We start from the raw sequence: 22,794 nt of genomic DNA on the forward strand, positions 1-22,794 counted from the left end.
GAATAGAAGGAGAGATAAAGGTCTTCCCAAACAAACAAAAACTGAAGGAATTTGTCACCACTAAACCAGCCCTACAAGAGATCCTAAGGGGGACCCTGTGAGACAAAGTACCAGAGACATCACTACAAGCATAAAACATACAGACATCACAATGACTCTAAACCCATATCTTTCTATAATAACACTGAATGTAAATGGATTAAATGCACCAACCAAAAGACATAGGGTATCAGAATGGATAAAAAAACAAGACCCATCTATTTGCTGTCTACAAGAGACTCATTTTAGACCTGAGGACACCTTTAGATTGAGAGTGAGGGGATGGAGATCTATTATCATACTACTGGAAGCCAAAAGAAAGCTGGAGTAGCCATCCTTATATCAGACAAACTAGACTTTAAATTAAAGGCTGTAACAAGAGATGAAGAAGGACATTATATAATAGTGACAGGGTCTATCCATCAGGAAGAGCTAACAATTATAAATGTCTATGCGCCGAGTACTGGAGCGCCCAAATATATAAAACAATTACTCATAAACATAAGCAGCCTTATTGAGAAGAATGTGGTAATTGCAGGGGACTTTAACACCCCACTTACAGAAATGGATAGATCATCTAGACACACGGTCAATAAAGAAACAAGGGCCCTGAATGAGACATTGGATCAGATGGACTTGACAGATATATTTAGAACTCTGCATCCCAAAGCAACAGAATATACTTTCTTCTCGAGTGCACATGGAACATTCTCCAAGATAGATCATATACTGGGTCACAAAACAGCCCTTCATAAGTTTACAAGAATTGAAATCATACCATGCATACTTTCAGACCACAATGCTATGAAGCTTGAAATCAACCACAGAAAAAAGTCTGGAAAACCTCCAAAAGCATGGAGGTTAAAGAACACCCTACTAACGAATGAGTGGGTCAACCAGGCAATTAGAGAAGAAATTAAAAAATATATGGAAACAAACGAAAATGAAAATACAACAATCCAAACGCTTTGGGACGCAGCGAAGGCAGTCCTGAGAGGAAAATACATTGCAATCCAGGCCTATCTCAAGAAACAAGAAAAGTCCCAAATACAAAATCTAACAGCACACCTAAAGGAAATAGAAGCAGAACAGCAAAGGCAGCCTAAACCCAGCAGAAGAAGAGAAATAATAAAGATCAGAGCAGAAATAAACAATATAGAATCTAAAAAAACTGTAGAGCAGATAAACGAAACCAAGAGTTGGTTTTTTGAAAAAATAAACAAAATTGACAAACCTCTAGCCAGGCTTCTCAAAAAGAAAAGGGAGATGACCCAAATAGATAAAATCATGAATTAAAATGGAATTATTACAACCAATCCCTCAGAGATACAAACAATTATCAGGGAATACTATGAAAAATTATATGCCAACAAATTGGACAACCTGGAAGAAATGGACAAATTCCTGAACACCCACACTCTTCCAAAACTCAATCAGGAGGAAGTAGAAAGCTTGAACAGACCCATAACCAGCGAAGAAATTGAATCGGTTATCAAAAATCTCCCAACAAATAAGAGTCCAGGACCAGATGGCTTCCCAGGGGAGTTCTACCAGACGTTTAAAGCAGAGATAATACCTATCCTTCTCAAGCTATTCCAAGAAATAGAAAGGGAAGGAAAACTTCCAGACTCATTCTATGAAGCCAGTATTACTTTGATTCCTAAACCAGACAGAGACCCAGTAAAAAAAGAGAACTACAGGCCAATATCCCTGATGAATATGGATGCCAAAATTCTCAATAAGATACTAGCAAATCGAATTCAATGGCATATAAAAAGAATTATTCACCATGATCAAGTGGGATTCATTCCTGGGATGCAGGGCTGGTTCAACATTCGCAAATCAATCAACGTGATACATCACATTAACAAGAAAAAAGAGAAAAACCATATGATCCTGTCAATCGATGCAGAAAAGGCCTTTGACAAAATCCAGCACCCTTTCTTAATAAAAACTCTTGAGAAAGTCGGGATAGAAGGAACATACTTAAAGATCATAAAAGCCATTTATGAAAAGCCCACAGCTAACATCATCCTCAACGGGGAAAAACTGAGAGCTTTTTCCCTGAGATCAGGAACACGACAGGGATGCCCACTCTCACCGCTGTTGTTTAACATAGTGCTGGAAGTTCTAGCATCAGCAATCAGACAACAAAAGGAAATCAAAGGCGTCAAAATTGGCAAAGATGAAGTCAAGCTTTCGCTCTTTGCAGATGACATGATATTATACATGGAAAATCCGATAGACTCCACCAAAAGTCTGCTAGAATTGATACATGAATTCAGCAAAGTTGCAGGATACAAAATCAATGTACAGAAATCAGTTGCATTCTTATACACTAACAATGAAGCAACAGAAAGACAAATAAAGAAACTGATCCCATTCACAATTGCACCAAGAAGCATAAAATACCTAGGAATAAATCTAACCAAAGATGTAAAGGATCTGTATGCTGAAAACTATAGAAAGCTTATGAAGGTAATTGAAGAAGATTTAAAGAAATGGAAAGACATTCCCTGCTCATGGATTGGAAGAATAAATATTGTCAAAATGTCAATACTACCCAAAGCTATCTACACATTCAATGCAATCCCAATCAAAATTGCACCAGCATTCTTCTCGAAACTAGAACAAGCAATCCTAAAATTCATATGGAACCACAAAAGGCCCCGAATAGCCAAAGTAATTTTGAAGAAGACCAAAGCAGGAGGCATCACAATCCCAGACTTTAGCCTCTACTACAAAGCTGTCATCATCAAGACAGCATGGTATTGGCACAAAAACAGACACATAGACCAATGGAATAGAATAGAAACCCCAGAACTAGACCCACAAACGTATGGCCAACTCATCTTTGACAAAGCAGGAAAGAACATCCAATGGAAAAAAGACAGTCTCTTTAACAAATGGTGCTGGGAGAACTGGACAGCAACATGCAGAAGGTTGAAACTAGACCACTTTCTCACACCATTCACAAAAATAAACTCAAAATGGATAAAGGACCTGAATGTGAGACAGGAAACCATCAAAACCTTAGAGGAGAAAGCAGGAAAAGACCTCTCTGACCTCAGCCGTAGCAATCTCTTACTCGACACATCCCCAAAGGCAAGGGAATTAAAAGCAAAAGTGAATTACTGGGACCTTATGAAGATAAAAAGCTTCTGCACAGCAAAGGAAACAACCAACAAAACTAAAAGGCAACCAATGGAATGGGAAAAGATATTTGCAAATGACATATCGGACAAAGGGCTAGTATCCAAAATCTATAAAGAGCTCACCAAACTCCACAAATAACCCAGTGAAGAAATGGGCAGAAAACATGAATAGACACTTCTCTAAAGAAGACATCCGGATGGCCAACAGGCACATGAAAAGATGTTCAGCGTCGCTCCTTATCAAGGAAATACAAATCAAAACCACACTCAGATATCACCTCACGCCAGTCAGAGTGGCCAAAATGAACAAATCAGGAGACTATAGATGCTGGAGAGGATGTGGAGAAACGGGAACCCTCTTGCACTGTTGGTGGGAATGCAAATTGGTGCAGCCGCTCTGGAAAGCAGTGTGGAGGTTCCTCAGAAAATTAAAAATAGACCTACCCTATGACCCAGCAATAGCACTGCTAGGAATTTATCCAAGGGACACAGGAGTACTGATGCATAGGGGCACTTGTACCCCAATGTTCATAGCAGCACTCTCAACAATAGCCAAATTATGGAAAGAGCCTAAATGTCCATCAACTGATGAATGGATAAAGAAATTGTGGTTTATATACACAATGGAGTACTACGTGGCAATGAGAAAAAATGAAATATGGCCTTTTGTAGCAACGTGGATGGAACTGGAGAGTGTGATGCTAAGTGAAATAAGCCATACAGAGAAAGACAGATACCATATGGTTTCACTCTTATGTGGATCCTGAGAAACTTAAGAGAAACCCATGGGGGAGGGGAACAAAAAAAAAAAAAAGAGGTTAGAGTGGGAGAGAGCCAAAGCATAAGAGACTGTTGAGAACTGAGAACAAACCAAGGGTTGATGGGGGGTGGGAGGGAGGAGAGGGTGGGTGATGGGTACTGAGGAGGGCACCTTTTGGGATGAGCACTGGGTGTTGTATGGAAACCAATTTGACAATAAATTTCATATATAAATAAAAATAAATAAATAAATAAATAAATAAATAAATAAATAAATAAATAAATAAAAATTAACACAATACTATCTAATTGGCAGTATCAAAAGGAAAACACAGAAATGGACTTCCACTCCAACCATGATGGAGTCACAAGGACCAGATTTACCTTTGCTGCTTCAACAAATGAAAAAACTGGAAAAAATAAGTAAAACAACATTTGAAAACAGGCAAAGCAGGGGAAAAATCCCTGAGAGAAGGAGAAAAGGAGGGAAGTCCTGTGACTGTCCTAGTGTACTTCCTGTAGAGACTTTTGCAAGCCACAGCAGAGGAAAGGGTAAACTAAACAGTCTTCCTGAACTGAAAAGATAAGAGTTCAGAATTCAGGAAGGCCGAAGTGGCTAGAATTCCAAGAAATTATACAGCCGATAGAATTCATGGAAAAGGTTGTCAAATAGGCTACTCTAAATAAAACGTCACGTATTCAAGAAGACAGAAGGTGCTGTCAAATGTGCAAGGAAGCCTCCTGAAAGGGAGGAGGGGCATGGGAGGGTGCCAGTGAAGCTCTCAGAATGATGAGTGCCACTGGATGCCCCAGCCGCCTGTGAGTGCTATCAGAACTCACAAGAGATTGTGTATCCCACATGTATCCTGCTGGCTATGGTTCATCATCTGAGTAAGAATTGAAAAGTGTTTCAGAACCAGGAAGAAAAGCCCCACTTTCATGCAGTGTCTCTCCACTCCCATCTACTAAAAAGCTTAACACTAGCCCAGCTGTCAGTAGGGAATGTTTAGATGGCTCAGCTCCAATACTGCAAAGCAGGTCAAGGAAGGATAGATTTGCTAGGAAATAAATTGATAAAGCACAAGAGTATCCAAAACATTATACCTTTTGATTTCCACCTCTGACAAAGAAGATTCAACCTGAAGGTTCACCAAAGAGAAACAGAGATCTCTATCAGCATCAATAAAAGGACAATGAAAATACAGCTCGTGAATAGAAGCCCAACTCTCTTCAGATTTTACCAGTAAGATGTCACATTTCCATTCCTCTGTTTTTCCACATTTAATTTCTAGACTTAGAAATATCATAATTTGGAAATTACAGTAAAGTATATATGCTGGTCTTAACTCCCTGGATGTGCTTTCATTATATTCACAGAATTGCTTATTTACAAGTAGTAGTCACCCCCTTGTCCATGGGACATACATTCCAAGACCCTCAGGGGATGCCTCAAAGTGCATACATACCAAACTCTATATGTGCTATGTTTTTCCTATACATATATACCTATGGTAAAGTTTAACTTACAAATTAGGCATAGTTAGAGATTAACAATAATAACTAATAATAAAATAGAACAATTATAACAACACACAGTATAAAATCGTGAATATGGTTTCTCTCAATATATTACTGTACTATGATAGCCGCCTTCTTGTGATGTGACATGATAAATGCCTATGTGATGAGATGAAGTGAAGTGAATGACATAAGTACTATGACAAAGCACTAGGCTACTATTGATTGACTTTTTCATGGTATGTCAGGAGGATCATCTGCTTCCAGGCAGATGTGGTTGACCACAGATAACTGAAACAGTGAAAAGTGAAACTTTAGATGGGAGGAGGAAGCTACTTACGTGAATACATACACATACAAGCACATGCACGCATGCACAAACACACTTAACCTTATTAGTTTTCAAAGAAATACAAATTGAAGCAACAGTTAAGAAAGCATGTTTTACCCATCTAATTGACAAAATGTAATTAGCATCCAATACTGCAGAGGGTGCAGAAAAAGAAGGTGGAATTCAAGACTGGTGGGGAAAGGAAGAATATATGGGATAATATTTATTTCTTTATAATGTTTTCAACAGTAGAATGAGTGTTACTTTTGTAATTTTGGAAGAATTTTGTTAAAGTAAATTTTTAAGTTATACAAACAGAACTCTCAAAGCTCAAAAAATTAAAAAAAAAAAAAACCAATCCCATTAGAAAACATGCATAAGAGACAAGGGTACATTTAACTGAGGATATACACATGCCAAATAAGCACACATGAAAGGATGTTCAACATCATTAGCCATGAGAGATATGCAGATTAAAACCTCAGTGAGCTATCACTACTATCATTTCACTTTAGAATGGCTAAAATGAAAAAGATAACAATACCAAATGCTGGCAAGAATGCAGAGAAACTGAATCACTAATATATTGCTACTGGTAAAGTAAAATAGTACAGCCATTGCTATTACCATAAGTTTGGTGATTTCTTAAAAACTAAACATGGTGGGGCACTTGGGTGGCTCAGTCAGTTAAGCATCCAACTCTTGGTTTTTGGCTCAGGTCATGATCTCATGGTTTGTGGGTTTGAGCCCCATGCTGGAGTCTGCATTGACAGCATGGAGCCTGCTTCAGATTCTCTCTTTTCCTCTCTGTCCCTCCCCCGCTCTCTCTCACACATGTGCACTCTTTCTCTCTCTCTTAAAATCAATCAACTTTATATATTTAAAAAAAAACCACGACTAAACATGTAACTACCATATGACCCAGCAATTAAGGCTCTTTGGGTGTTTCCTCAACAGAAATGTAAACCATGTTTACATAAAAACTTGTAAACAAATATTTGTAACAGCTGTATTTGTAACAGCCAAGGCCCAAAAACAACCCAGATTCCCTCAAAGAGTAAACTAACTGAAGCTGATCCATATCATGGAAAGATACTCAGATATAAAAAAGAAAGAAGGAAAATAATAGAAAAGAAAAAGAACTATTGCTATACACAACAACCTGGATGAGTATCCTGAGAATCATGCTGAATGGAAAAAAAAAAAAATCCAATCCTAAAAGATTACATTCTGTATAATCCCACCTATATAACATTCCTAAAATGACAATATTTTAGAAATAGAGAACAGATTAGTGGTTGCAGGTATGGAAGAGGTAATGGTAACAGAGAAGAGTGGGTGTGGTTCTAAAAATGCAACATTAGTGATCCTTGCATGATGCAAATGTTCAGTATCTTCACTATTATCAGTGTCAATACCTGGGTATTGTGGTATTCTATTATGGGGTTTGCAAGATGTTAGAATTGGGGAAAGTTGGAAAAATGGTACATGTGATCTCTCTGTATGAATTCTATCAAATGTATAATTGCTTGGAATTCTAGCCACTTTGGCCTTCCTGAATTGTCAGCTCTTTTCAGTTCATGGGAGACTATTTAGTTTACCCTTTCCTGTGCTGTGGCTTGCAAAAGTCTCTACTGGAAGTACTCTAGGGCAACCACAAGACTTCCCTTTTCTCCTTCTCTCAGGGATTATTCTCCTGCTTCGCCTGTTTTTAAATGTTGCTTTATTTATTTTTTCTAGTTTTTCATTTGTTAAAGGCAACAAAGGTAAATCTGGTCCTTAATACTCCATCATGGTTAGAGTGGAAGTCCACTTGTTTTTTCCTTTTAATACTGCCAATTAGATGGTATTATGTTAATTAATGCTTCTGTAAAGTTAGTTTTTATTCACATACATGTTTACCATTGTTGTGTTCACCACTCTTTGTTGCACACTAGATTGTCCTCCTGGGATCATTTTCATTCTTCCTGAAGTGTATCCTTTTGAGGTTCATTTAACGATATCTCTTGGTAGTAAACTCTTGTTTTAATTTGTAAATATTTTATCATCATTCATGAAAGACTCACTTCCTAGATGCCCAGTTATGGGCTTTAACCCTCAACTCTTTAAAGATATGATTCTGTGGGAACGCAAGCTGGTGCAGCCACTCTGGAAAAGAGTATGGAGGTTCTTCAAAAAACTAAAAATAGAACTACCCTATGACCCAGCAACTGCACTACTAGGTATTTGTCCAAGGGAAACAGGTGTGCTGTTTTGGAGGGACACATGCACCCCAGTGTTTATAGCAGCACTATCAACAATAGCCAAAGTATGGAAAGAGCCCAGATGTCCAACAATGGATGAATGGATAAAGAAGATGTGGTATATATATACAACGGAGTATTACTTGGCAATCAAAAAGAATGAAATCAGGGCGCCTGGGTGACTCAGTTGGTTGAGCACCTGACTTCAGCTCAGGTCATGATCTCATGGTTTGTGGGTTCGAGCCCCGCATCAGGCTTCGTGCTGCTTCCTCAGAGCCTGGAGCCTGCTTCAGATTCTGTGTCTCCTTCTCTCTCTGTCCCTCCCCTGCTCATGCTCTGTCTCACTCTGTTTCTCAAAAATAAATAAATGTAAAAAAAAAAAAAATGAAATCTTGCTATTTGCAACTACGTGGATGGAACTGGAGGGTATTATGCTAAGTGAAATTAGTCAGAGAAAGACAAAAATCATATGACTTCACTCATAGGAGGACTTTAAGAGACAAAACAGATGAACATAAGGGAAGGGAAACAAAAATAATATAAAAACAGGGAGGGGGACAAAACAGAAGAGAGACTCATAAATATGGAGAAAAAAGTGAGGGTTACTGGAGGGGGTGTGGGAGGGGGGATGGGCTAAATGGGTAAGGGGCACTAAGGAATCTATTTCTGAAGTCATTGTTGCACTGTATGCTAATTTGGATGTAAATTTAAAAAATTAAATTAAATTTAAAAAAATGATAAAGATATGATTCTGTCTCTGGCTTCCGTTGTTGCTGTTGGGAGGTCTGCTGTTTTCTAACTGCAATAATTTTGTAGGTACTCTGTTTTTAATGCTTTTAGCTTAGGTGCTTTTAATTTTGTCTTTTGTATTCTCAAGTTGTTCTTGTTGCTGTTTTTAATAATATATTTAAGTATGCATCTTTTTTGTCTCATTCATCTCACCTAGGATGTACTGTGCTTCCTAGATTTGTGGACTCATAGTTTTCTTCAATTCTGGAAACTTTGCATTCATGATCTCTTTAGATACTGCCTTTTTTCATTTGTTGTTTCCTTTTGACACTCCAATGAGAGCTATATGAGACCTTTTCATTCTGTCCTCCACCCCCATTTTTATTGAGGTGTAACTGAATATTAAAATGACGGCTTGGCATATGCATACACTATGAAATGTCACCACATTCAAGCTAATCTACGTATCCATTCTACATACTAGCCCTTTTTTGGATATGTGGTTTACAAATATTTTCTCCTAGACTATGTCTTGTCTTTTCAACCTTTAAATGTGGACTTTCACAAGCCAAATACTTTACTTTTAATGAAGCCCAAGTTTTCAGTTTTCCTTTTATGGATTATGTTTTTGGTATCAGGTCTAAGTACTCTACTTCAACCTTGAACCTAAAGATTTTGTCCTATGTTTCTTCCTACAAGTTTTATACTTTTAATGTTTAAGTCTGTGATCCTTTTTGAATTGATCTTCGTATAAGGTTCATTTTTAAATTTTTGCTTTTTAATACTTTCTTCCTCCTGCTTGCTTTGTTTATATTGCTTTTTGTCCCCTTCGGTTCTTGAAGTGGAAGCTTAACTAGATTATTGATTTGGGACTCTTCTTTTTTTCTAATGTATTCACTTAGTGCTAAAAAGTTTCCCATAGCACTGCTTTAGCTGTGTCCCACATATTTTGATATGTTGTATTTTCATTCAACTTAATGTAATTTTCTAATTTCCCTTAAGGTTTCCTCTTTGACCCACAGTTTATTTAGAAGAGTGTTGTTTAGTTTCTAAGTGTTTGGAGATTTTCCTGCCTTCTGTTACTGATTTCTAGTTTGATTCCATTGTGGTCAGAGAATGTCCAAAAGAATTGGTTTCAAGTCTTTTTAAACATTTTTTAAAATGCTTATTTTGAGAGAGAGAGCAAGAGCACACATAAGCGAAGGAGGGGGAAAGAAAGAGAGGGAAAGAGAGAATTCTAGGCAGCCTCCAAGCTGTTAGCACAGAGCTCATTGTGGGGCTCAATCTCATGAACCATGAGATCATGACCTGAGGCAAAATCAAGAGTTGGATGCTTAACCAACTGGGCCACCACATGCCCCAATTCTTTTAAGTATTTTGAGGTTTACTTTATGGCCATGCATTTGCCATATCTTATTATATGCTCCATGAATATTTGTAAACAATGTGTTTTCGGCTGCTGTTGGAACAAATGTTCTATAAATGTCAGTTAGACCCTGTTGGCTGCTGAGTCCTATATTCTGGTAAAGATGATAAACCTGGAGAGGTATGTACCTGGAAACAGTTTGGTTGAAAATTTGTGCACAAACTGTTTGCTCTCCTCCTTTACTTTTCCTCTTTTATGTAATCAAATACACTGCACATAGGGTTTGATCTCTGGATAAACTGACCTAGAAAGGATGTACAACTGCACAAAAGAAGACAGGATTGAGGCACAGGCTGCCTGAGTGAAAAATCAGGCCACTAAGGACCTTCCTTATCCTAGCCCCAAACACCAGTAACTCAGGAGACTGGACATGTTTTCTGCTCTAAACAGAGCAGAAAGAACAGAGAACAGAGCTCTCTGGCAGTCTTCCAGTAAAAAGGCTGGCTCTAATATCTGCCAGTTGAGAAACTTTACCTCTTGACTGGAGGCAAGGATTACCACACATTTCAGGAAAGGATCCCATGTAAATTAAACAATTCAAGGTTTTTTTTTGCAAAAAGAATTTGATTTGGACATAAAAGACAAAAATGGAGAAGAAAACTTTGAACAACTATAATTACCCTGATAGAAAATTATACTGCATCCATATATAAGAGAAACCTATGAAAAAGGAAAAATTAGGCACAACTCATGAATAGTCCTTCCAGCAAATACAAATCCCAGGAATTAAAAATCTAAAATAGGGGTGCCTGGGTGGCTCAGTTAGTTGAACGTCTGACTCTTGATTTCAGCTCAGGTCATGATCTCATGGTCATGAGATCAAGCCCCGTGTCTGACTCTGCACTGAGTGTAGAGCCTGCTTGGGAATCTTTCCCTCTCTCCCTCTGCCCCTCTCCACACCCCTGCATCTGTCTGTCTCTCTCTCAAAAATAAATAAACGTTTTTTAAAAACTTAAAAATGTTTGTCCAAAAACAAAAATATAAGAAATATTCTCAGATCGGGAGTCTAAAGACTAAAATTCTCACCTAGCATAAAAAATGTTTGAAAATCCATACCATAAATTAGGACATTTCAGTACACTGGAGATATAAATAACAGTAAGTATCTGAATGGGGAGGGGGACATAAAGTTACATATACAGGAATGGAAAGCAACTAGTATTAGATTTGACAACACAAGCTACCAGAAGACTTGAGGTGATGTTTCCAAATTTTGAATACTGGAGAAGTGTGAGAGTAGAATAAAGACATTTTCAAACATGAAAGAACTAAAAAATTTAACTCTAACACTTGCATCTAAAGGAAGCTATTGAAAAAAGAACCTTAATGAACCTTAATGAAAATGAAAAATTAACTTGATTCCAGGAAACAGTAATCCGATTCAGGAAAACAATGAAAGTGAGCTTCATGACAACTGTAGAGTCCAACTGGAGCCCCAGAATGGTAGACTGAGAGATTCTAATGGGATATTTGTTGTTGGTTTTTTAAAAAAGGTTTATTTAGTTATTTTGAGGGGGAGAGGGGTAGGGGGGGATTTCAAGCAGGCTCTGTGCTCTCAGCGGAGAGCCCGACGTGGGGCTTGATCTCACGAACTGTGAAATCATGATCTGAGCCAAAATCAAGAGTCCGATGCTTAACCAACTGAGCCACCCAGGCACCCCTCTAATTGGATATTTGAACAATTTAAAAAAATCATCTGTGGATATTTAACATAAATGTGGAACATCTATAAAAACTAAGAACAGGTACAAAGAAAACTAATGAAATCCTTAATAAACAAAAAAAGCTAGAAAATCTACCTGATTTTGAATAAAAAATAATTTACATAATTAGTATATAAGTACCACATATTGACTTTGAGATATAATTATATTTGGAGGTGGTCAAGGAGAAAGAAAAAGGTGTAAGTTTTTTGCTTTAAATGAAATATTGATTATTACACTGACATTTTTATTAAAAAAGACATTTTTAACTGCTAAAAATAAGACTGATCTTTTTTTAATGTTTATTTATTTATTTTGAGAGAGCGAGAGAGAGACCAAGTGCATGAGTGAAAGAGGAGCAGAGAGAGAATACCAAGCAGGCTTCATGCTGTCAGTGCAGAGCCCAACGTGGGGCTCAATCTCACAAACTGTGAGATTATGACCTGAGCCAAAATCAAGGTCAGACACTCAACTGACTGAGCCGCCCAGGCACCCCAAGACTGATCTTTTAACTAAAGGTGTTCAAAGAAACTTTTATTATCCAAGAGTGATTGAAAACATTGAATTCATCCAAGATTTCATCTAAGTGCAGTTAAAAACAAAAACAAAAAAAACCTCATATGCAGATGAATATTGCAAGTACATTTATAAGAGAAAATAAAGCGCCCTTCTTTTGTTTTATGAAGTCCTATTAATTTCAACTTCCTGATTATATACTCCTACAATCTTATACTCATAAATAATGATAATTTTACATGCTTATTTCCAGTATTTTTGTGCCTATAATTATTTTACTCACTTAAATGCCATAGCACCACATTCTTGAGAGCACACTTAGTGGCCAAGATGCTGACCATCAAAATCCCAGAACCTAGTAACACAGTGATCCATGCTGGGGAGGAAGGATTATCCTTTGCCCTTCAAGATTCTTCTGGCTGATCTAAGAGTTAAACCGACACACCATAAATTAACAGAAGATAAACAAAAGTTTAATAAAACGTATACTTCCTGTATACAAGGGAGAGAGACCTAGGAAAACTGCGTGGCTCCCTGAAATGGCCAAAGCCATCACCTTAATTACCATCTTCAGTTAAAGACAAAAGATGTTGGGGTGGAGGGTCAGTTATGGGAGGTTACCAGGAAAAGCATATTAAATAAGGATAAGGTTGTTATGCATATTTAAGTCCATGCCTTCTCCAGGGATAACATTCTAGAGATTTAGGTACCGTCTTCTTCTTGTTACAGTGAGGGAGACACCCTTAAAAATAGAGATTTCCCTTACAAATGTAAATGTTTCTTACAAAAAGGTAACTTGTACTCAGTTCCAGAGCTTCTGTGTTTGCAGTTCCTTAAAAAAATAATCAGCCTATAATAATCCTTATGCTAAAGAGACACATTGTGGGTGGCAAATTCTGCTCCCCTACACCCACAAACATGGTATCCATGCAAAGCAAGAACCAGAAGTACAGGCCTATCAAAACCGTGCCAGAAATAACACACAATGGGGCTTCTGGGAGAAAATATTTTACCTCTACTCATCTTAGGTTCTCTGCTAGGGCTCTGCAACAAAAAAGACAGATTAACAGAAGACATAAACAATTTATTAACATGTGTGCACATGTCTTATGGGAGAAAACAAGAGTAACTCAAAAGTGGTGGCTTAGCACTCTAGCTTATACAGCATCTTTAACAAATAATATGACTGTAGAGAAATGACAGGATAAAGAAAAGCAGTTTTAGAATCCCAAGTGTGGAAGTCTGTGAAAGGAAACTAATGGGAGTAAAATCTATTTGCAGATTCCTTTGGTACCATCTATGGGCTAAGAATCTAGAGCTGTCTCAAACAACTCAACAAACTCAACAACAGGGTATAAAACTCAAACAGGGTATAAAATGAGAATTTATACCCTGCATTTAGGCAGAAATGGGGGAGGGCAGAGAGAGCTTTCCTGACTTTCATGCTTCTAAATTGCTTTCAGCTCAAAATAATTTTTTTTGTCCAAGAGGCATATATAAAGGTGACATACTCTGGTTACCTTCACAGCACAGCCATCTTCAAGGATACACACAATGTGAGGCACTTCATTGTTACAATAAAAGAAACCAGCTCCAGATGGAGTCATTTTACCCTTAGAGAGCAAACCAAGATTAACAATTTTAATTAATCAACAGTTGCAGCTCCAACCACTCCCATAAATGTGACCTTTAAACAGTCAACCTGAAATTTCCTGAACAGCACTAGTAATCTGCAAAATAAGACTCCTGACTATTCTCTTCCCTCAAAAAGATGACCTGGCCTGAAACAACCCTTTCTTTTCTTTTGCTAATAATTTCCTTGCCCCATCATCCTGCCTGGAAATCCTTCCATTCTGTAAAATTCCTAGGAATGTCTATTTACTAGAAGGGATGCTGCCAACTCATGAAGAGTTAAATAGAGCCGATTAGATCTAGCCAATTGAATTTGTTTCTTAATGCTACAAACCAGAGACTTCAGAGATCCCTAGTCAAGCACAATCATGCACACAGTGTTCTCCGTGGCGCTTTCTCAGTCTTACATCCAAAGAATGACATATGCGGGGAAATCGCTCCATGTAGGAAAAAACACAACCCAGTCTGCAATTACACTCTCAGGCACTTGGCGGTACCACGCCAGTCCCTCAGGAAGCTCCACATGAACCACACACAGGGCACTGGGTATCAGTCAGGGTCCCCGCTACGAGCCTAGAGATCTGGATACCCAGGCCCAAGCCGGGCTCCTGGCTCCAACCTTTCTTACCTGCACCCCTTTCCCTTCCCCTACCCTCCAGCGATTGTGGCTCCAAGAGGCTCCCTGACCTCAGTAGAGAACAGGGTTCGCCCCCCACCCCACCCCAGCGCCTGCGTACTCGGAACGGAAACTGCAACTCCCCGGAGCTTCCACGCTCCTCTTGAGGGCGGTGCGGTGCTCGCGGTTCAAACCGAGGGCGGAGCCGAGAACCGAAAGAGGAAAGCCAGAATACGTAGCTTTTGTGATTTTGGACTACTGTTCCAAAAAGGGAGCAGGCTCGGATTACCCTTGGTAGCACCGATCACTCACAGAGTCACCATTACGGGCCTGAGGAGTCCTGGCCCTGCAGAATTATGCTTCTCCATTCCGCAGGCCAGCCGCGGTAATCTGGCCCCATTTCCCCCCGCGAGCGCTTCTGAAGAGCCGAGGCCCCGCCCCCGCCCCCTGCGCGCTTGCGCACTCGTGCCGAGATAGGCACTCTAGAAGCCCGACACAGTAGACTTGAGGGCTGGGCGGTCCTCAGAGCCAGTGGCGGCCGGAGTGCGCGGACTGCTTTTCTGAAGGACTAGATTCCGCGGACCCGACCCGGGGTGGGTCCTGGGGCCTCGGGCTACTGTGCGATTCTTACCGAGTGAGGGCTTGCAGTCAGAGACACGGACGGCTTGGGTTTAAATTCGTGCGCCAGTAGCGCCGCTGGGCCGAGTATGTGGGCGCGGCCTGTTCTGCAATGCGAGACCCTGCGGTCCTACTCACCTCGGTCTTCTCTACCACCCAGGCCTGGCTGTAAGAGGGAAGTCGGAGGTGGAGCCCCAGAATAAAGGTCCCCTGCAGAGCGCTGGAACCAGATTCAGGGCTGGCCTGTGGGGACGGAACGACCCCTTGGACCGAAGAAGACGCAGTGGGCCGTCCCAGGCGGTGAGCAGTAGCGACAACCAAGCTATTGGGTACCCAGAGCCGCGAACCCGGACTCGGGTGACCGCAAACCTTTCCTCGTTTGCCTCTGGTTTCTGTTTGTGCATGCCTGTGGCGATTGGCAAGGGGCAGAGCGGGTGGGTTTTGACGGACTAAGAAAAGCCTGGGGTGTAATGAACACTTTGCTTCCCTAGCCCTGCCAGTCTCCAGAGAAGGCCTTCGAAGTGAAACGAATCGCTGCCGCGCCTCTAAAAGCCAGGTTCTGTGTGAGTTTGTGCTGATTCTTTGTTTCCGTGAAATGATTTGATTTTATGGACACTGGGCTTTTTAAATTTTCTTCCCTTGGAATGTGCTGCTTAAGAATGATCTATTCATTGATTTGTGCTTTAAGATTTCCCTACCTAGTTAATGGCAGAGGACCTAATTAATAGATAACACTTCTTAGTGCCCGTCTAATACAGTTCTACGTTTAGTTTAACCATATGCTATATATTCTGATTATGGAAATGCCCCTTTTGGAAGTGAAAGTTCATGCTTTGTTTTCGACTGTGATTTGTTAAGGAGTAGTTCAGGGTTTGTTTAGATATCTTCAATGATTGATTCCAGAGTAGGGGTGGCAATTTTTTTCCAAGAGACTCCGCCATTGGAGATTTTTGGTAACTGCCAGATGTGGTAGAGATTTGGTAGCATGAGTTTATTTTGCTTATTTTTGACAAATACAAAATGGTATATGTTTAACGCATAAATATATACATGTTTCAGTATATGTATACATTGTGGAATGGAATGATTACCACCGTCAGACTAACATCCATCACCTCCCATAGTTACTTTTGTGTAAATAACTATGGTGAGTGGTGAGAGAATACTTAAGATCTACTCTTGTGGCAAATTTCAAGCCTATAATACATTATCATTATTTATAGTAACCATGTTGTACATTAGGTCTTCAGAGTTTACTTATGACTGAGAGTTTGTAGCATAAGTTTATTTAGGGCATGTTATTCGATAGACTGAGGTGTATAAGGTATTTAAGAATTTTGAAGCTAGGGGTGCGCCTGGGTGGCTCAGTCGGTTAAGCATGGGACTTCGGCTCAGGTCATGACCTTGCGGTCAGAGAGTTCCAGCCCAGTGGCGGGCTCTGTACTGACACCTCGGAGTCTAGAGCCTGCTTTGGATTCTTTGTCTCTCTCTCTACCCCTCCCCTGCTGGCTCTCTGCCTCTCTCAAAATAAATAAACATTAAAAATATATAAAAAATAAAAGGATTTTGAACCTAGGTTAAGAGAATTTGAATCCTGCCCGCCACTTAAATCTGAGGGAGTTTGAGCAATATTTCTGTGTCTCAGTTTCTTCATCCATTAAATCAAAATTATAATAGTATTTATGTCGCAGAGTGGTTTTGAAGATTACCTGAATTAGTACCTGTAAAGCTCTTGGAGGAGTACCCTGCACATTAGAAGACTGCTTAACTAATATTAGCTATTGGTATTAAATGATGATTGTTAGTCATTCTCTATCAGTTTTCTGTATTCCCAAGAGTAATGAAAATGTGAGCTTAATTAGGATGGATGCTTGCTAGCAGGAAAATGAATCACATGCTCAAATGGACCAAAAGAGGAGTTCTTAACATGAAGTCTTTGGACTGTGCTTATGGGTTTTCAGGCCAACAAAAATCTAAGATTATGTACAGGATTGTTGTATATACTTGTTGGTAATTTGGTGGGGAGGAAGTCTGTCATTTCATGATACTAATCAAAGTTGTATAAGACCCAATAAGGTTGATTCTTACTAGTGTAGAATCGAAGTTTGGGATAACTGGGAATGACTTTTGTTATAATCTTTTATAAAAGTAGCATCCAGCAATATGGAAATGGTTAAGTAACTCACACTCCATCCATGTGATGGGATGTTATACGATACTAAAAATTCTATTTATTAGTAATTTAGTTAGTCATTAGAAAAATATATATGTATATAATGTAACATTGAAAAGTATTTATTCTGAATAAAAATCTTTAAGAAATTAAGTTATATATGTATCTTGAACACTAAGATAACAATTTATAAGATACATTACAAGGGTTTAATAACTAGTGTATTAACTGGAGCCCAGTAGAGTTAAGCTCAAATATTTGAGCAGATGCTATGAAATAAGCATGTTTTCCCCTGTCTTTAGTTTGGAAAAGCATTGTGATCCTTCACAGAAGGATCTCAGGTGTTGACAAAATACAATATTGAAGAATTGGTAGCGTGGAGGCTCATGGTTCATGGGTTCTAGCCCCTCATTGGGCTCTGGACCGACAGTGTAGAGCCTGCTTGGGATTCTCTCTCTCTCTCATTTCCCTGTTTTTACCACTTACATAGGCCAATTTAATCACAAATTTTTAAAAACATTTTATTTTTCTAAGTAATCTCTATATCTAGTGTAGGGTTGGAACCCACAGCCCCGAGATCAAGAGTCACTCGCTCTGTGGACTGAGCCAGCCAGACACCCCTAATCACAGTTTTCTTAATGACTATAAGGTATCCCATTCTCCCAAATCATTAAAAAATTATTTTTAGTGAGAATAGCTTTTTATAAATTTTTATTTATTTATTTTTAGCTTTGAAAAATACTTTGTGTGTGTGTGTGAGAGAGAGAGAGAGAGAGAGAGAGCGTGCATGAGTAGGGGAGGGGCAGAGAGAGGGAGGAGGAGAAAGGAGGCTTTGTGCTGTCAATGCAGAACCCCAAACAAACCATGAGATCATGACCTGAGCCAAAATCAAGAGTCAGACACTTAACCCACTGAGCCACCCAGGCGCTCCAATGAGAATAGCTTTTTAAAACGATATTTCTGATGGAATTAATGCAGGCTTGTGAAATAAAATTATCCATGGTCCCAACATCCAGAAATAATCACTATTAATATTTAGAGCATATTTTCCCAAAATATATCTACAAGCATGTATTTTTGTGTATGATTTTATTTCTGAATAATGGTATAACCCTAATTAAAAATTTAAAAGAAATCAAGACCTCTAGTTCTTAGTTTAATTTTTTAAAGTTTATTTATTTATTTTGAGAGAGACAGAGACACAGTGCTAGTGAGGGAGGGGCAGAGAGAGAGGGAGAGGGAGAATCCCAAGCAGGCTCCCTGCTGTCAGCACAGAGCCCTGTTGTGGAACTTGGTCTCACAAACCGTGAGATCATGACCTGAACCAAAACTAAGAGTTGGGCTCTTAACCAACTGAGCCACCCAGGAGTCCCCCTCTAGTTCTTAGTTTAGAAGAGACATTCAGTGTCCTCATGGATTTTTGAATCATGGATCTATGGGGAAAGGTAAAATTCCAGTAGTCCCCTTCTTGTTTGAGAAATCTGCCAAGCAATTACAATTCTTAAGATAGAAATGGAAATTAAATTGAGAGACTTAATTAAAATTAATTTTAAAATGTCAGAATTGAAATATAGAGATTTTTTCCCCCATCTATTGATATCTGTTTCATACTGATGATTTAAAATAACTAATCATATTGGGGCACTTGGGTTACTCAGTTGGTTAAGCGTCCGACTTTGGCTCAAGTCATGATCTCATGGTTCGCGAGTTCGAGCCATGTCAGGCCCTGTGCTAACAGCTCAGAGCCTGGAGCCTGCTTTGGATTCTATGTCTCCCTCTCTCTCTGCCCCTCCCTACCTGGTGCTCTGTCTCTCAAAAATAAATAAATGTTAAAAAATAATAACAATTAAATAAATAAATAAAATAACTAATCATATATTGTTTTGTAAACTGATTTTTTTCTTTCAGTGTATCTTGAAAATACTTTCTATTCCTTAACTGTTTTCTAAAACTTAGCATTTAATGATTACTTTAGTATTCCATTTTATGAATGTTTTATAAATTATTTAAGAAATCAGTTATTGGGTGGTAATATTCAAACTGCCCGAGCAATTCTTTCAATAGGTTTTCTATGTGCTATTACTTACCCAGCTTTTCACTTCATGGTCATTTCAGAGACAGGAACACTTTTTACCAAGTGGGATATAGGTGACACTCTGTGAATTGTTTGGCTGAATTTCTGAAGGATTCTTTACAGTATGAAGTAGACCATAAAATTTAATTTTACCTGCCATTTCTTTCTTGGCCTTTGACCCCCACATCACTATGGAGAGGAAGGTGATGTTAGGGCTCCAGGAAACTGAGTCTATAGGTTTCTGGAGATTGGGTTATTGATAAGATTGCCCTCTTTTTTTTTTTTTTTTTTTTTTTGTCATTTACTAAGACATATGTAAAGTGATGGAGAATCATGTCCTGCATGACTGTGATCTCTATCAGTTAACCATTTGTTTTCTTCCCTTTCCTTTGTTCTTGGGCAGCCAGAAGGGTCTGAGGAATATCACACATATCCCACCTTCATGGGGGGGTGGGGGGGGAGGAGGGGAGGGTTTGTGAGGTATTAGCTTGCCTTATGCTCCCTCATCATATACATGTATGTTTATGTAAGTAGTTTTCCTGCCAAATATACAATTATACTATAAAACTATTTCCTAACCTACCTTCTACCAGCAATTTGTAGTTACCATCTTTCCATTATATCAAATAAGAATTTTACCTTCATTTTTAGTATTTTTTTAATTAAAATTTATTTTACTTTTTTAAAGTTTACTTACTTATTTTTTTAGTAATTTCTACACCCAACATGGGGCTTGAACTCATGACCCTGAGATCAAGAGTTGCATACTCTTCACTGAGCTAACCCGGCACCCTCATTTTTCATGGGTTTTTAGTGCCATTGTGTGAATACACAATAATTTATTTAACCTGCTAACAGATATTTAGGTTCTTTCCAGCTTTTTTGGTCCCATTATAAACACTTCCCATACATCATTCTACATCATACCTTAAGTGTCCATTTCCCCACAACTTTAGTAGTAAGTAGTATTATCAATTTTTCAAATCTAGTCCAATTCCTTTAATATGGATTTCCTTAGTTATTAGTTAGTTTTAACAAATGAGTTATTTCTACTTTCTAGAGAATTAGCCATGGTCAGGTTTCACAAGTTCACTTTTCCCCAGCCTGGGTTCCAAGAGAGATGGGTTGATAAATGAGATCATGCAGGTAGTATTGATGATTCTGAACAGATATGTAGTGACTGGTGAGCTCTGAGGGCCTGCGAATGGTAGTTCATCCTCCCCCTGGGAAGGAATCCCAGTGTGCAAGTATAATTTTGTCATGATAAAGACCGCTAGCATGGGCTATGCAAGTTTTTCTCAAATTGTGACATTTGGACGAGCAACATCAAGTATCACTTGGGAACTTGTTAGAACTGCAAATTCTCAAGCCCAACCCCAAATACCTACTAAATTCCAAACTCTAAGAGTGAGGCCCTGCAAACTGTGTTTTAATAATCCCTCTAGGGGAATCTGATGCACACAAAGTTTGATTACCAAACTTTGTTGCTCATTATGATAACCTGGCAGAAATTTTATAAAATCTGAGGGGAATTTAAAAATCCTGATTCCCAGGTCACACTCTGTACTAATTAAATAAAAATGAGAGATGTGAGCCAGGCATCAGTATTTTTTAAAGACCTGCAGGTAATTCCAGTGTCTAGCAAAGTTTAGGAAATTCTTGTCCATAGTATTTTCTATGTTTAGGTTTAGGGAGCCCAGCCACATTCCTGTGTCTTAGAAAGAAGTTCTGGGTTAGATGATGTAACCACTTCTTGGCTGGGAAGGTGGGAATGGAGGGAAATGGATCTGCTCAGGACAGGCCTAGACAATCCATTCTCAGGTCCAGATCAGCCTCCCTGGGGCAGGAGACTAACTGGAAACACTCCTGCTAAAGTATATGAATATGTGCTTCCATGCAAGAGAGTCTCTGCTCTGTGTCTGTCCTTGTGCAACTGATTTTCCTGTGGATTTGAGGACATCTGTTTGTCTAAACTACATCCTACCTCTTATAACTTGTCTGTGTGTTGCTGGGGGGAGAGGGTTGTAGGAAGGGAGTAGTAGTATGACTTTTTAAAATTTGGGAGCTCTGAAGCAATTTTGTTCTTATGGCTTTACCTTCTTCCCCCAGCTCTAGCTTCTATGGACTCAGCTTCTCCAGCAAGTGATCTTTGAGGAAAACTAACCAGTTCTTGCAACTCTAAAATCATGGCTCATGTAAGTTGGTGTTTCTATTTAAAGTACGGTAATTTTTTTCAGGTTATGTGAACATTCTCATTAGATATCCTGAAACTTCTTAATAGAGCCCCACCCAACAGCTTCTTCCTAGTCTTCCATTCTAGCAAGGGATGGAATCAGGCAGCCCAGGCCCCTTCTGTTTGCCTCTCTCTTCTCCATCCATGTCCATGTGTATATTGACCAAATTATTCAGCATCTCCTAAATGTTCAGTCTTTGCCTAGAGCAGAGATAAAATAGAAGTGAAGTCCATAGAGGAAATTGTTTGATCTGCGACTCAGTACTGGAGATCACTTTAGAGCAGCTCCATCTAAAGGAATTATAATATGAGTTACCTATGTAATTTAAAATTGTCTAGTAGTCACATATTAAAAGTATAGAATTAGTGTCGTTTTAAAAATTTTAGAGATATACAAAGAGAGAGCGCACACTAGTTGGGGATAAGGACAGAGGGAGAAAGAGAGAATCTTAAGCAGGTTCTATGCTCAGAGTGGAGCCTGATGTGGGGCTCGATCCCACAACCCTGGGATCATGACTTCAGCTGAAACCAAGAGTTGGACACTCAACTGACTGAGCCACCCAGACACCCCAAAGAATTAGTGCCTTAAGTGCAGTAGGCAGCATATCATCTCATAAAGAGTATAGAATAATATGCAAGGCACTTATGTCATCTTGAACTTTTTAGTAGTCTCATTAAAAAAAAGTAAAAAGTAACATGTACAGTTAATGTTTTATTTAATTCAGTATATATAGTCAAAATGTTATCATTTAAAGTGTAATCAGTATGGAAATTATATTTTACATTTTTTTCTTTCTAAAGTCTTTAATATCAGGTATGTATTTTATAATTATAGCACATCTAAATTTGGACTAGCCACAATTTAAGTGCTCAATAACTACATGTGTCTAAATTAGAATACTGGACATTGCAGCTTCAGAGATTTTGTATAACTTAAATTTTAAATATGACTTAATATATTTAAAAGTATAGAAACATATGAATATAATCATTACTAAGTCTAACACAAATGGACTATTGTTTAGTAAA

At 38.7% G+C, this 22,794-nt stretch overlaps 1 protein-coding gene and 1 long non-coding RNA gene across 15 annotated transcripts in view; both read left to right on the forward strand.

Moving 5' to 3' along the window:
- LOC147573568 (uncharacterized) overlaps positions 1–8,012 on the forward strand; it is a 39,204-nt gene extending 31,192 nt beyond the window's left edge. For all 3 annotated transcript variants that reach the window (XR_015245145.1, XR_015245152.1, XR_015245153.1), the window contains one exon: positions 4,279–8,012. This is a non-coding gene — a long non-coding RNA (uncharacterized LOC147573568). The remainder of the gene's footprint in view (positions 1–4,278) is intronic.
- A 6,837-nt stretch (positions 8,013–14,849) lies between these two features.
- Positions 14,850–22,794, forward strand: part of LOC147573570 (uncharacterized) — a 57,914-nt gene continuing 49,969 nt past the window's right edge. For 6 of the 12 annotated variants that reach the window (XM_086690913.1, XM_086690919.1, XM_086690921.1 and 3 more), the window contains exons 1-4: positions 15,117–15,260; positions 15,446–15,585; positions 15,777–15,848; positions 21,642–21,727. In XM_086690913.1, coding sequence (XP_086547039.1) covers positions 21,719–21,727 — 9 coding nt within the window. In that variant the 5' untranslated portion in view covers positions 15,117–15,260; positions 15,446–15,585; positions 15,777–15,848; positions 21,642–21,718. Of the gene's footprint in view, positions 15,053–15,100; positions 15,261–15,445; positions 15,615–15,776; positions 15,849–18,008; positions 18,108–21,641; positions 21,728–22,794 lie in introns of those variants that run through there. The other 6 variants (XM_086690914.1, XM_086690915.1, XM_086690917.1 and 3 more) reach the window with 6 other exon arrangements.

The sequence above is a fragment of the Puma concolor genome, chromosome E2 (genome assembly GCF_028749965.1).
Source record: "Puma concolor isolate L17-30 chromosome E2, mPumCon1.1.hap2, whole genome shotgun sequence".
Lineage (NCBI taxonomy): Eukaryota > Metazoa > Chordata > Mammalia > Carnivora > Felidae > Puma > Puma concolor.